Raw genomic sequence first — 16,155 nt, 5'->3', positions numbered from 1 at the left:
GACCAGAACAAATATCCTAAATTCTAAAATGCCCTCTTCATTTTCCAGTTCTTTCACCTGTCCAATCAAAAATCCTATCAGCCCACTAAGTGTCCCTATGGATATTGTGTCGCCAAAAAACTAAAACAAAAAACAAACAAACCCAAACAAACAAAATAGTGTCATATACATACACCTCCCCTGTGAACAAGTATGCAGTCATAAGCCACCTATACAAATTTAGATTCTATAATCATTAGCATAAGTTACAACATGTACGAATCTGACTGAACTTTGGTGTAGAACAGGAAGAAGCCACAAATACAGTATGTCTTGTACTCTTTAATTGTTTCAGATATAAAGTGAGCTGATTAACTCCTAAATCACATGTCACAGCGGCTCCCATGAGTGATTTTGTCAACCCTAGTCCTAAATAATAAAGCTGCATCTCTTGTGATAAATGTACAACATGAATGCGCAAGAAGCGTACTGTGGGTTACGACAGATATGTTGTAACCCTGTAAAAATAATGAAAGTGATTGGTAAACAGAGGCACACATGTGATGCGACAAAACGAGTAGATGTAAACACTACCACTAAAACCAAAACAGGCAAGGCATCCATAAACCGAACACTTCTTCCCCACGAAAAGGGAGCATAGTGTACTGTACATCACAGCTAGTGTATTAGTGTATCGAAGGAACAAGTTGTAGCTACCGTACTTTAGAATATATAAGTTCTCACCAGACTGGCAGTGCTCTAATTTCTCAGGTGGTTATTTGGAATATTTTCACATAACTCTAACGTATAAATTTATGGTAATTTAATAATTAGGTGTACACCTCACAGCATAGAGAAAGAAAAACTTTAAATTTCACAAGCAGGTTTTATAGAAACCTGTGCATTACATGTCCACGCAAGGATACTCATTAAAAATAAAACTGGAAAATTGACAAGTGAACGGCTCATTTTAGAACAAAATTGAATTAGAAAAAGTCCAACGTGTGATCTGTAAAAAGTAGCTTAAAAATGGACAAACCAATAGAAGAGTTCATTCACTAAACAGTGACCGGCTTATTTCCTGGAGTTTCAGTTGCAGAGATTTCAAAGCAATTTTTTAGACTAAAATTCCCAGACGGGAGAAAAATACCGATTGACTTTGCAACAAATTCAGATTGAGTTTGCATTCATACTAGTAAAAAGCCAAGATACTCTGTTTTAGTACGCCTGCCCCTAGTGTGTATGTCAATTTAGATTTCTAAGGCTTACTCTGTGCAACTTGCCTCTCCTTCAGCCACGATGTCATGAAGGAGATACTGCCTCTTTCATAATGTCCCATCCTCCTCAGAAGCATTGGGGACATGATGTGCAAGAGTCCATCCAAGCTTCTCTATAGGACAGTCAGTGTAACCGCCACTGGAGAGGTGTTTAATCCTTTAACCCCTTAAGGACACAACTTCTGGAATAAAAGGGAATCATGACGGAATATTTCCTTAATGGGTTAATGTAAACATTACTGTTTTGTCAGAAAAGCAAGGTCTTACCTTGAATGGACCAACTTCCAGAACCTCTGCACCCGGACCGCTTCATCTCATTGAAGTGGCCTGGGTGACTTTATTGGTCCTTCAAAACCCAAAGTTTTAAAAACATCAAACCAAAATAGTTTGCAAAATACAGGCCGAAACAGCCAAATGGTAATCATGGCTTATTTGACATAGCTTGTAATTAACTGAAGTTAATAACTGCTTTATGTGCAAAAAGGAGAAAAGGAGAATGATTGTTAATGGTTTGGTTTTTCCATTCTTCATCATACTAAGATATTACAAGCACACTGCTCTAAAAAAAGAAAAGAAAAAAAAAAAAGGGTGTAAGGTTTCTTTTAACTAGCTTACACGCACTTCATCATCTCAAGGGAGACAATCCAATCAAGAAATTACAGCATAATATACGTAGATTGGTTGTAAACAGACCTTATGTGAACCTTTGGGCTTTCCTTGTACGCATTACAACAGATTCTGACGTCTGACTTCAGAAATTAATTCCATTTAGATTACAAATGGAGAACTGAGCACATGTAAAGGAGGAAAAAAAATAAAAATATCTACTAATGCAAGCCATTTCATATAATACAGGTTTTAAAGTAAGGGGGATGCTTTTCATTCCCTGTCATGAAAAGAGCCTAACAGATACGTTCTGCACATCCTGAGTGGGTGATTAAGTGGCCTTAGGGAGGCCAGCAAGGATGACTTGCAGACAGAAGGCATGCACTTTTTCCAGGAGGGTAGCATCCTTTACCCTTGCCGCCTGCATTCACCCTCGCCGGGCCACCCCTGCTTAACGGACTGACAAATCCCATGTGCCAGGACAAAATTCCTAGTAGCCATGGCAACCTGGCGTTTGTCTAGCATTAGGAATACGGATGTGTATTACCAACACTATAGTGTTTCTTTAAATGGTACAGATCTAATCTTTAGAACTTGTGCCATCAAAACAACAGTCCTTTCAGTACATGCAAGAGGGTGGTGGTGGGGGAATACTGCTTGGAATTTACAGTATTCCATCCCTCATCCAAACCAAACAGGCTGTTCAGAAGAATCACTGGGAAACAAAAGACCTTAAACTTCCTTTTATGCACAAGTCTTTATATATCCTAGATAAAGTTACTATTTTACTTTAGTCAATAAGCAGTCTCCCCCCACCCCCCATTTCTCTCATGTAAGAACTTTAAAAAGATAAGTCATCGGCATGATTGCTCTCATCTCTTGAAATCTGGCATAATAAATGATTAAACTTCTTATTACAGGACTAGGTTTGATAGCAGGAACTCAGGAATGTTATCTTTTACCACCCTCAGTAAACAGATCGAAAAAATGGGCCTATTGCTAGCTGTGCAAAGAAAAAAAAAATATGTTCGAGCTGGATAGGTCAAGTGTGACAATACCATTGAAATATTTGACACATGACTGGAAGGTTTCACAGCACCTTCCCATTGTTCAGTCATCCAAATGTTATACATTCAAACATTTAAAAACCACCACACATTCCACAAACAACTTTTGTTAACTTTGACAACTCTCCTCAGGTTTATTCAGTTTCCATTGTTTTTACTGAGCAATATACATGCAAATAATGAAAGAAAATATGGCTTCCGATATGAAAACTGGTAACCAATATTGAACAACGATTAATTTTTTATTTAAAATCACAAAAAAACAAAAACACACCATAATTACTATAGCTCAATGAAGTCTTTATGCTCTGGGGTCCTGTGCAACGTTTTACATTATGGGTTAAAATACCACTAAAGTTACCCATCTCAATGATGTGGACTGAGTGCAGTGGCCATGTTTTAACACTGCAAAAAATAAAAAAAATCCACATCACTGAATTTTGTAGAAACCATGCTTACATTGCAGGGTAATATACACCTTTTGTGTCTGTCCACCAGTAGCCACGAGAGACGCTTTCTCTACAACACAGTAAGACTTGGTCACATGAGGATGCAGATCGTAGGAAAGCATTGAACTCTATGGTTTCCTATGAGCATTTCGATGCGTGCCGCACGTTTGAGTTTTGCTAGGACAAAGATGTTCTAAGGTCACCAAGTGTAAATAAAGAAATCCTTCCATAGGGAACCATTACTTCACTAGCAGTTTAGCCTTAGACTGAAGTCAACCTTCAAATCTGCTTATTAAAAGATTTTGTAGGTTTTGTAATCTCTGTTTGGAACACTAGAGTAATGCTGAGCTCAAAGTAAAAAGCATTTAACCCCTTAAGGACACATGACATGTGTGACATGTCATGATTCCCTTTTATTCCAGAAGTTAAGGGAAACTATAGTGCAAGGAAAACCGTTGTGTTCTTGGCACGATAGCCCCCCACGGTACAGAAGGTGTTAAAAAACAAACATTTACCTGAGTCTAGCACTGATGTCCTTTGGCACTAGCTCAGGTTTCGCTCCTCCACAATGGCCACACTCGCATTAGTATTTTCCTATAGGAAAGCATTGTATAATGCTTTTCTTTGGGGTTTTACATGATACTGGATTTCCTCATGAATAGCATGAGGATGTCCAGTGTCAGGTGACCAAAAGTCGCCTAACGGTCCAGAAGTCCTTCTAGTGGCTGTTTAGTAGACAACCACTAGAGGTGGAGTTAACCCTCAAAAAGGTAATTCTGCAATAATTACCTTTGCTGGGTTAAGGGACCTTGGACTATGCACCCAGACCACTTCAATTATCTGAAGTGGTCTGGGTGCATAGTCCCAGGTCCCTTAACCCACACATTCTTAAAATATACACCACCATAGGACCACTTACAAAATGGACGTTTTTTTGTAGCTCGACTCTGCACCCATAAGACAGGTCTACAGCAAGTTCACCTTCAGCTACCAAGACAAGTCCTCTATATATAGACTTAGAGGGAATTTTCTTCAAAGTCAAGAGGAAACATGCCTTGTATACAGTAGCTAAACCTACATGATGCCCAACACATTCCAAGCTTCTTAGACTGATGATTAAATTAGTTTCAAACAAAGTGACACAAGGTCATTTTCTCCCATGGCATGTGTACTTTAAACACTTAGCCAAATTAAACGTATTGCCATAGAAATGAAAAACAAAAAGGTACAAGACTTAAAAAGGTGCCTGCAATAATGTTTTGGCAGCATTCGCTCTAATAATATTTTAGGAATACATGAAAAAAAATTAAAAAAAAAGTTACAAAGAGCAAAAGATGCATTAACATCATCTGAAGAGTGATTGCTATCCTAGAATAGAATTCTGACACTTATCTGAACGAGACGGGTATACATTAAAGGGGAGGCATACTAAATAGTGTATAAATTTAAGGAAAAAAGGCATGTGTTTTTGGGTCATTTTTCTACATGAAATTAATTTTGAATTCAGTCTGGTATTTTCCATTTAGCCAAGCCAGCATTAAATGAATCCAAAGCTGTAACTAGACAACCCCTGTCCCACCAAGTCCAGCTACTGTTTCAGCATGCTACACAATTCTATAACAAAAAGGAGATATTCAGGACAACCGAGACATGAACTGCATTTAGCACCAAGGAAACCGTTTAAAACCAAGCAAAAAAATAAATGGATATATCCAAGACACTAGTGAAGCTAACTCTGTTTAACCTCTCCTGACTCAATGGCGTGCAGAACAGACAAGTCATTGTTGTGTGCAGTGTATGGACAGGTCTGCAAAGCTAATCTGACCACACGAGATTAATGGCTTTGGCTAAAGAAAGTAGTTGCCATGCAAATCGTGTGCAGCACCAAGAAAGCATCAGCATTCTGTTATCCATGCCTTGTTGCCTGGAGACATAACAGTGCTTTGAAACACAGGTTGCAGTGACCATGAAGAAAAGTTTATCACTAACCTCTGATTTACAACAGTGTCCACAGTTAAGTGTTATTCAACGGTGCAACTCAGCAGTTCATTAGTTCTGACAACAACCAATGAGTTTGGGGCCCCAAGGGTGCATAGCTCGTGACACCCCCCTTGATGTAAATGGAACGTATGAGGAAATGCAAGTAAATTTATGCCTGGCATTTGACTAGATACTAAACCAACCAAGACGAAACGCTTCCTAGTTAGCCAACATTGTGCTAATAATGACAACAAATGCAGAAGAAAATCGATATCATTATTTTTGGGGTTTGGTAAAATTATAACTATAGCAGTGAAAAGAGCCATTAAAATGTACAGGTTCCCCCCTCCCCCCACCAAAACAATCCAAAGGGCCTTGTTTTAAGATGTACAATAAAAGGATGGTAGAAAATCCAATTACAAGCTTGTTATTCTAGGGAAATGAGGCTGAAATAACAGACAGTTTTAGAAATTCCCAAAGGGGCAATAACTTCCAGAACTTGATCCTCCTTGCGAAAAGCCACACTGCGGCCAATTTCATCAAGTGTTCTCTGAGAGATCAGCTTTAAACATCAGGGAGATTTAAAACGGGGTAAATTTCTATTAAACTAGGATTAGTGGTCAATTTACTGGGAACATGCACATTTCAGCTAAGGGCAGCCAAACTGAAGAGTTCATGTTTGTTATTTTAGCCTAAAAAATGTGCCTTGTCTATTCTCCACAGATAAACGATCCTATGACATGCTCCTAGTTTGTTGTATTTTTTTAAAATTTTTTTTACATGTGGAAAAGAAGCCAGGTCTTAAAAACACTGAGTAGCTAATTGATTACTTAGTGCTGATCTACGGAAAGGGCACTACGCAGGGAGACTATAGGAAGGTTTATCATGGAAATACGATAGAACAGTGCATACTAAAGGTTATCAGAGCCCCAAGGAAATCAAAGCACACATTCTATTCCTTTCTCTCAGAACTACCCCCAGCCTACCCCGGGGAAATAATGGCAATAAGCCATTAAAATGTAGTGCAAATTATTCTGGAACAAATATCTTAGCTATGCAGAAAATTGAGCAACAACTATAACTACATAAAAACACTTCAGATACTTACTGATATCTCATTTTAATTCGGTCACTGTCAGGACTGCAGTATAGCCTTTCTACATGCTCTTGTGAATCATCGTTCAAACTCTGCCAGACGCCGGTGTCGCTCTTCCGAACCTGCCAGTGATACGGTAATACTGTGTGATGATTTGGGCAATCTTTACCATAAAAACATAATCCCTGTAGGAAATCCACACAAATTTCTATCCCATCTTTCAGATGGACATGGTACTGCAGTTGGTTTAAAAGCTCAAATACTAAAAGAAGAGAAGCCTCGTCCGTTTTGTCCTGAAATATTCCAGTGTTTGAATTAGCTTGGTTCAAGTTGTATTGGTCCAGACAGGCGATATTCTGAAATAACCCTTCGGAGCAGGTTCCAGCGGTCTTATCCAAGCAGTCAGGCCTGGCAGAATCACTTGGGTTTGCCTGCAAGAGAGAATCTTCGAAAGCCTCGTTGGCAGTGTTAGCAGCAATTACACTAGAGCTTTCAGTGGGGAAGGCTGGTTCGGTTTCAATTACGCTTGGAGGTTCTTCTGTAATGTCTTTCTGTGTAGAAGAAACAGAGGGTGTATGATCCATTGCTGGATCAAGACTCTGATTTGCAGAAATTAGAGAGTCATCCTGAGGATCTTGTTGTTCAACCTCCAATGCCTTCTTCACATGAGGGTCACATAAATTATTAGCATTCCCAGGCACAAATATTTCATTAAGAGTCCCTGATCCTAAAAAACTACTAAATATTGGCCGCAATGCATGAAGCGTGTCTGCGTCTAGTAGTTTAGAAGTCTGCTTTTTTTTGAAACATGGCTTTACTGGCGGAATTTTGTCGGAGTGTCGCAAAAAGTGCCGGTCCGAAATGGTTGTTGCATGCGTCGCATTGGAACTCGGGTCTTCAGATTCTGTATCCATAACCATCTCTGAAGACTCTTCCACCATGTCAGGGACCATAAAAATAGCCAATCAAACCTGGAAAGAAAACAGACAAGTCTCAATGGAAAGATGTAACTGAGCAAAGTCATTGTTCATGTAAGCACAACAGTTGAATCTATTAACATGCAGTCCTTGGCAGCCCCAGGCATGAAAATAAGAAAATTCGGTTTTATAAGGAGCACACATTCATATATACATTTTACAGGATTGTTTAGTTTCCCCACATAGTGCTGTGCAACATGGTTTACGCCACAAGCACATTTTCAATCTCATAGCTAGATTAGTTTGTGTAGGGGCATCTTAGAAGGCTCAGTGTATTATACACAAACAGGCCTGATAAACTACACAGGCTTAAACAGATTTACAGACAGTCTTAAGGTCACATGGGTACACACCCTGTCTCACTCACTATCTTGTGCTCTGACACACACCCAGTCTGACATTCACATGGCCATTTCGCTTTTCCACTCAGCCCTAAGGTGACTTGCGCGCACACACACCCTGCACCACATATCACCTCACAACAAAACACTTGCAAGTTCCAAAGAACCGAATTACTCAGGGGACCACCCAAAAAAAACAAGTTTGCAACAAATCACAAGGTCTAAAACCAAAAACATCACAAGACATCACAACTAACAAACCCAGGTAAAACTGAAAACATCTAAAGTCACTACAGGCTTGCATCAAGAAGAACAAAATGAGGGGAATGTGAAAGGAAGTGGTCATATTTTACAATGCTAAATATTTATATTGTTCCCAAGCCAACACTTTCCTCCAAGCTATTTAAATGTCCTTGCTAGTTATATAAAACTAGAAGGACTTGGTATGAATTGAAAAAAACATTGAGATGTGCACACATGTTAACAGAATGTACATAACTCCTCCATAATAGCAGTTAACACATTCCTCACTGGCAACCAAAAGACTTCAAATACTTTGTACATACATTGAAGGGTTATCTCGACATAGCAAGCACAAAGCAATGTCTTTGTTACAGAATTTAAAAATAAATAAAAATATATTTTCTGTGGTTAGTGATCTTGTTTTATCAGCTGCTCGCCCGCATTCCCTATATTTCACCTAAAATAAATTACACGTTCGGTGAATATTGCTAATATATAATTAAATCAAATTAATGTATCCCATCATATCCTTGTGTGACCAACTGCTATAGTGTCTACCTTTTGTCTCCTATCTATATCTGCACACAAGCACTGCAAACAGGATTTACAAGGAAGGGAATATAACATAGAAAAAAAAAAAACCCACTAATTAGGCAAACAGTGACATTTTCCATAAATATGCAAGCCCCATGTACAACCTTTCAAGGAGAATCTTTTATTCAGCTGATGTGAGCTCTTAATTCCATTACACACCATGGTGTAAAAGTAAAGCAAGCACAAGAGACAATATCACACAGGATCTCCAAGACATTCAATCTCACAATGCAGATTTTATAGTTTCATCTACCCCATTGTCGCTGTGCAGAGGGAGAAGGGGGTCTTCAAAACTGATGTAATTGTAAATATGCTAATGACAAGTGATTACAATAAAACCATATGGAATGAAGCTCTGCCGGTGTGAATTCGATGAGTTCACAGCAGGGCTATCGGACAATAAAATGCTAAAACTCTACTTATCAGATCCAAACACACTGTGATTAGCACACAAAGAAGAAAAGAGAAAAAAAAATGTAAGGCAAACTTCGCAGTACCCAAGGGAACCAGGAGTGGGGGATACATTGTATCCCTGCACTACATACTCTCCTGACAAGAAGAGTCACAGTCATTGTAAGAAATGTAAATCACTGATAGAAAATAGTGTTTCTAGAAATCATTTCAATGCCAGTACAGCTGATCGATAAAATGCTTCCTTCGCACAAAATCCTGGGCACCCAGAAGGGTTAAGATCAATGAGCCCCACAGCACCAGAGAGCTTCACAGCACTGCAGAACACATATACAATGGGCACAAAAAAAGTAAAAACATTTTTTTTTTTAACAAAATAAAAATTTCAATATTCAAAATAAATAATTGTCCATCAGAAATGCTGGCGATGTGTTAGGATCCCCTATTCTTCCAGTAATACCCAGACAGGCTGTAAATAATCCCAAATCCAGAGTGAAGACAAAAAGTTCCCCATCCAGCACTTTATGTATAAAGCAAGGAGCAGTGGAGCAAGATTCCTGGGGCAGGAGCACTTACCTGCCTGGCAGACAGAGTGGAGCTGGGTGCAGGTCCTGGACTAGCAACAGCCTCCAGTAATGAGAGGTGGATGAGCTTCTGGGAAGGTGGGGGTGCAGGATTTCCTAGCCTGCTCTCGCCTGCTGCTCTGTACGTGACAAGCGACCCATTCCTGCTTTCAGCAGCTCCAGCACTGAGCTCTGCCTGCCCCTCACATGTTACATTAGCTTGTTTTAAATATCGCTTCCTGGAGCCACTCCCAGAGGAGCCTGCACGACTCAGGGTGGAGAGTGGGACTCACAGCAAGCAGAGGGTGCACTGCCACCTAGTGGAAACACTGCGTTATAGCTGGGAAGCAGCAGGTGAGCAGAATGGCATTATTATTATTATATAGAACACTCACAGTATTTACTAAAAATGGTTAACTAGGGGAGGACAATGGACTGGCAACTGTTAACCTTAGACAAGTACAAATAAATTGCCTTGGAACTCATGTCCTAGTCGTGTATAGCAGTTACTATATGACAAAGGGAGGCTTATGGAATTGTGAGGTGTGACATCATATATTCCTGTAACCCTCATGACCTGAGCAGGATTGATCATTCACAAATAGTGCTGAATGCCTAAGCGACAAATCCTTTGCTTCCTGTGACTCCATTGTCACCAGCGGTGGCAATTGTTTAATGCATACAAGGCTGTAAATGCTAGATCTCAGCTCAGGATCCTCTATTCTTTATGTATTTGTCTATACTGTACTACCCCACTCCATCTGTCCTCACCCCCATACAGCACTGCAGTGTATGATGGTGTTTTATATATAAATATATAAACTTAGACAATGTCTAGCACATGCCAGACACTGCTGTACCCTAGGAAATATTCTGGTGCACCTGTCCAAACCAGATTAAGATTGTGATTGCACCAGCCCATATACAAACCCGCACAGCGCCAGGTTAGTAAAAGCCCGTACACAAACCCGCACAGCGCCAGGTTAGTAAAAGCCCGTACACAAACCCGCACAGCGCCGGGTTAGTAAATGCCCGTACACAAACCCGCACAGCGCCGGGTTAGTAAATGCCCGTACACAAACCCGCACAGCGCCGGGTTAGTAAATGCCCGTACACAAACCCGCACAGCGCCGGGTTAGTAAATGCCCGTACACAAACCCGCACAGCGCCACGTTAGTAAATGCCCGTACACAAACACGCACAGCGCCAGGTTAGTAAATGCCCGTACACAAACACGCACAGCGCCAGGTTAGTAAATGCCCGTACACAAACCCGCACAGCGCCAGGTTAGTAAATGCCCGTACACAAACCCGCACAGCGCCAGGTTAGTAAATGCCCGTACACAAACCCACACAGTGCCAGGTTAGTAAATGCCCATGCACAAACCCGCACAGCACCAGGCTAGTAAAAGCCCTGCACAAACCCGCACAGCGCCAGGCTAGTAAAAGCCCTGCACAAACCCGCACAGCGCCAGGCTAGTAAAAGCCCTGCACAAACCCGCACAGCGCCAGGCTAGTAAAAGCCCTGCACAAACCCGCACAGCGCCAGGCTAGTAAAAGCCCTGCACAAACCCGCACAGCGCCAGGCTAGTAAAAGCCCTGCACAAACCCGCACAGCGCCAGGCTAGTAAAAGCCCTGCACAAACCCGCACAGCGCCAGGCTAGTAAAAGCCCTGCACAAACCCGCACAGCGCCAGGCTAGTAAAAGCCCTGCACAAACCCGCACAGCGCCAGGCTAGTAAAAGCCCTGCACAAACCCGCACAGCGCCAGGCTAGTAAAAGCCCTGCACAAACCCGCACAGCGCCAGGCTAGTAAAAGCCCTGCACAATTCTTGCTGGCCGGCCCTGACTCCTGCATTGCTCTGCTGATAGATAGCCCAATGAACCTATTTTTAATCCACAAAAGAACAGTGTGCGGTACACATCGCCCTTGCCACATCTCCCATACTGAATTTCCATGGGGCTTAATTGTCCTTAATCGCTCTTGCCAGCACTCTGAACTGAAAATATACCCGAGAGGCCATTATTTTCTCTAGTTTATCAGATTCCCAATTTAAAATATATGACAATTGTCAGTTTTAGTTAATAATCCTGTGAGACAACAAGCACTTTGTCAAAGCAGACCAGCTTGTATGGACAATGTTTCCCTCAAGGATTAGCCATACTATCAGTCTGAGCTTTAAGGCACAACAGTTGGCGTACCAGATGCCACTGGCACAGCCTTCGTTACTGACTGAGCGGGAGACCAATAATTATTACAATTCTGCTTTAACAACACTCTCTCGGTTATTTACCAAAATAAGAATTCCAAGTGAATATCACATTTAAGGTCAAAATAGCCAAGAGGGGAAAAAAGAACTATGCCAACTTTGTTTGGTTACTGTGGCCTTAAATATGAAATTCACATGGAATTCTGATTTTAGTAAATAACTCCTTGTGTTAATGGTCATTACTACACCACGTTATTATGGTCTTCGGGAGGATGAGAGCTGTAGCGCAAGAACAGGTGTATGACAGCTTAAGTCAACCGCTTACTATAACTTGGGTTCAGAGCTGGATTAATAGCCCATTGAGCCTGGTTCTGACAATTATGATGGGCCTGTTTACAGACAGAAAATACTAAAAGTTATACCTCCCAAGCATCATGTATCTGGTTCTGGAGGGAAACTCACAGGATATAGCTATAAGAAAACACCTTATGCTAATATCTCACTTTCATCTTTCAAGTAAATCCATACCCCTAACAGTGTCCAGTTAAGCAAGAGGTCACTGGACAGAGTAAAAAGGGGGGGCCCACTGACGCAAATCATGTAACCAGAACCTCCCAAAGGGGCTAATATGCCCATAAGGGGGTTGTGTATGCCCGAAGAATTGGAAGACCAGCCTTGAATGCATGCATGTCAGGCTTCCTGCCAATCATGCAAACTGTACATACTATGCAGACAGCACCCTGAGCCTGGCATAAATGCATCGAATGATGCGCTAGCTCTACATTTTCTAAGCACTGTCTCCTAGCACTCACTGGTCCAATCCTCTCCTAACCTTGTTACTAGCAGGCATAAGCTCCTGTGATACAGTCTGGGGCAGAGATAAGATGTATGTAGTGAGTGTAGAACAAAGGGAAAAGGCCACAATGTTAGAGAGACTGCAGCAACAAGAGCATTTGCACAGTGTGCAAAGTCAGCTTTACCTTAACTAATTTCATTGTCAGCCAGTCCACACAAGCTTTGTTCCTCTACATCCCCCTTAAGTTTCCATACTTAAGCAAGAGCATGTAAAGAGTCAGTAATTGTTTTTTTTTAACTTTATAGGCCTATTCTATGGGCATTGGCCTGGAGCTGCAGCTCCATCAGCCCCTATGTTAATCCGGCCCTGCTTAGGCTGATACCAAGCTCCAATTCACTCAAAATGTTGAAAAAAGGAAATTAGACAATGCATTGTACCAGCGTAATGGAGCAGGTTTCTTCCAATGTAGTATTATCAAAGCCTCTTTATAATGGCATGTCGTTATAACCAAATACCCTCCAAACCCTTTGCAAGGGGCTGAGGATCCAGTGGACTGTTTACTCCATGAAACCCTGGATATGAAGAAGGTAGTTCAGGGTCTGTGCAAGAATATTTGCCACCCTATGAGGGAAACAAAAACCAAAAATATAATTTGTTCTCAATTAAAGCAAGGTTGCCCAAAAGGTAAATGCCCAGATGCTGTAGAACTACAACTCCCATGATGCTTTGCATGTCTTTGAAATGCCTTTAGAATGGCAAAGCATCATGGAAGCTGTAGTTCTAAAAAATCTGGAGATCTACCTTTTGGGCACTGCTGAATTAAAGTCTCCTCCGTGGGAGAGAGTAGAACACTTCCAAAAGCGCTTAGGATATATTCATTGGGAATATATTTATTAATTGGGTGTATATAGACTAAATCCTAAACAGTGATTTTTGGGGGGGTATTTGCAATATTGTGGTGTCCAGTAAGCAGTGGTATACTGCCGAAAAAATAATGGGATATCACAGGAGCCGATCACAAGCATCAGATAAGTTTTTTTTTTTATTATTATTATTTTTTTTAATATACATCACCTTTTTATTAGTGAGGCTTGCTTAAAGGGACACTGCAGTCACCAAAACAATTTTCATCTAATAAAGCAGTTTTGGTGTACAGAACATACCTCTTTAGTCTCACTGCTCAATTCTCTGCCATTTAGAAGTTAAATCACCTTTGTTTCTGCTTATGCAACCCTAACCACACTTATCACAGGCTTCATGGGGAAATTTTTTCCCCCAACTAACTTTAGAAGGGTTTATTTCCTGGTCTGTAAATTGAACTTTAATAAAACGCAGGAGGATCCTGCAGGGTCTAGCAAGCTATAAACAGAGCAGGAGATTCTAAATTAAACAATGTGCAATAAAAAGTCTAAACATTAGATCTCTTTACAGGAAGTGTTTAGGAAGGCGGTGTAAATCATATGCAGGGAGGTGTGACTAGGGCTGCATAAACAAAGTGATTTCACTCCTAAATGACAGAACTGAGCAGTAAGACTGCAGAAACATGATCTATACACCAAAAACAGCCACGTTTATACATTTTGTACTGTTACATCACCAAGTGTCTCCCTAGGCAAGTTACTTTTATACAATAGCAATCCATTTATATAGAGATGTCACAGTATTTGACTTTTTTTGCTACTGTACACATTTGTTTGAAATTCCACCAGCACAATCCACAGATCAGTTATGTGCCTCATTAAAGGGACACTCCAGGCACCCAGACCACTTCTGCCCATCTACTAGACAGCTACTAGAGGGAACTTCCTGCTCTATAGCACAGATTATCTGTGCTAGAGCGTCGCTGGACGTCCTCACGCTGTGTGAGGACCTCCAGCGTCGCTCATTTCCTCACAGGAAAGCATTGAAAATCTTTTTCAATGCTTTCCTATGGGGAGTGCTAATGCGCATGCGCGGCATAGCCGCGCATGCGCATTACGTCTCCTCGGCCGGTGGGCGGGATCAGTCTCGCCAACCGGCCGACGGAGTAAGAAGGAGGAGCGGAGCGGAGGAGGAGACAGCGACGAGGGACATCGTCGCTGCCTCAGGTAAGTGACTGAAGGGGTTTTCACCCCTTCAGTAACCGGGGATTGGGGGGTGGAAGGGAGAGGGAACCTCCAGTGCCAGGAAAACGGATTGTTTTCCTGGCACTGGAGACAGAGTGCCATTTTTTAAAATTCACCTTGGATTGGATCAACTATTGTTTTCTGACCATTTAAAATTGCAGACCTAAAACACAGCAGAAACATTTTTAATAAATTATTAGATACTTTATGGTGTCTGGCGGATATTGAGGGTGGGGTAAAGGTTTATTTTAGCGTATTTTATTATTTGCCGTTTCGTTCAGGATTGATTAAGTGGCACAATAAGCAAAATAACTCACTTTAAATAATAAAATACGCTAAACTACACATTTACCCCCACATTCTAGGTAAGACAAATATTATACGAGTTGGTTATTTTGCTTAAATCACACCTGAACGAAACGGCAGATAAAATACGCTAACATACACCTTTACCGAGGGTTGTGGACAACAATCCTAAACATAGTGTAATGGGGAGACTAGGGATTGCGCTAGGCCAAGCAGTGTATTTTGGGAAAGTTACGCCATGGTACGCTGCAGATGGGTTATTTTTAACTAAACAGGTTTAAGGAAAAACATTCTGATTTAAACATCATTGTTGCCCCTCAAGATTTATTTTTCAACAAGGGCTTTCTAAGGTAAAACCAGGTCACATGAATTGCAGCCTACACATCTAGGAGAGAGACGTAGAGTGAATAGAGTGGTTAGAGTTTGAAGTTATATAGAATGCCACTTGTGCTTAGAACTTTAGCTTTTTGCAGCCCAAAAACCCCCAAACAAACACACACACCCACACACGCCCGCTCTCTTATGTTATGTGTTCCATAAAACTTACATTTTCCTCAGAGAAGGTTACAACATTACAATATATGCCAGTTCTCTGCGATTACATTATTAACTTATTACTTTTTATAACTAGTTAACTGTAAGGAACAAAGTGCCCCCCACATACCTGGGAATTTGTCAGACTGCAAATAATTACTCTCTGCTCAGAGGAATATTTAGCTCCACTCTCAAAACCTACCTTCTACCTGCTTCTTAACCAGATCTGTTTATTTCTGGGCCTAGCACTGCCCTCTTCTTGTAGACTTTTGGGAATTAAATGGGGCGTATTCTGCGTTTATGGAACTTCAGAATCAAAGCTATGGCTCCTCCCAGCCTGCTAATAGGGTTTCTATTTTTCCATTAAAAATGTTCAAGAAGTTAGGTTTGTCTTATCCTTACAGGGATATTTACTAGAGGGATAAATTGTTGGGCATTCAAGGTGAATTTTAAATGTAAGGCCAAATTAGCTGAACTGGAAAAATTCTCCAAGTCAGCTATTTTGGTCTAAAATTTGACATTCACTTTGTAATCACTTTTTATTCCTGGCAATTCTCACTATAGTAAATAACCTTATTATTCTTGAATACATTAATCTCTTCATTGTAATGTTCATGGCAGT

General features: G+C 40.9%; 1 protein-coding gene across 2 annotated transcripts in view; it reads right to left on the bottom strand.

The window, feature by feature from the left end:
• The window catches only part of TIPARP (TCDD inducible poly(ADP-ribose) polymerase), a 28,220-nt gene extending 12,512 nt beyond the window's left edge, over positions 1-15,708 (bottom strand). Inside the window, exons 1-2 of one of the 2 annotated variants that reach the window (XM_063442577.1) lie at positions 15,664-15,708; positions 6,467-7,425 (exon numbers count right to left, since the gene is read on the bottom strand). In XM_063442577.1, coding sequence (XP_063298647.1) covers positions 6,467-7,407 — 941 coding nt within the window. In that variant the 5' untranslated portion in view covers positions 7,408-7,425; positions 15,664-15,708. Of the gene's footprint in view, positions 1-6,466; positions 7,426-9,596; positions 9,773-15,663 lie in introns of those variants that run through there. The other variant, XM_063442576.1, reaches the window with a different exon arrangement.
• Positions 15,709-16,155: the final 447 nt, after the last annotated feature.

The sequence above is a fragment of the Pelobates fuscus genome, chromosome 2, assembly GCF_036172605.1.
Source record: "Pelobates fuscus isolate aPelFus1 chromosome 2, aPelFus1.pri, whole genome shotgun sequence".
NCBI lineage: Eukaryota > Metazoa > Chordata > Amphibia > Anura > Pelobatidae > Pelobates > Pelobates fuscus.
This window is presented reverse-complemented; position numbering and strand designations above follow the sequence as displayed.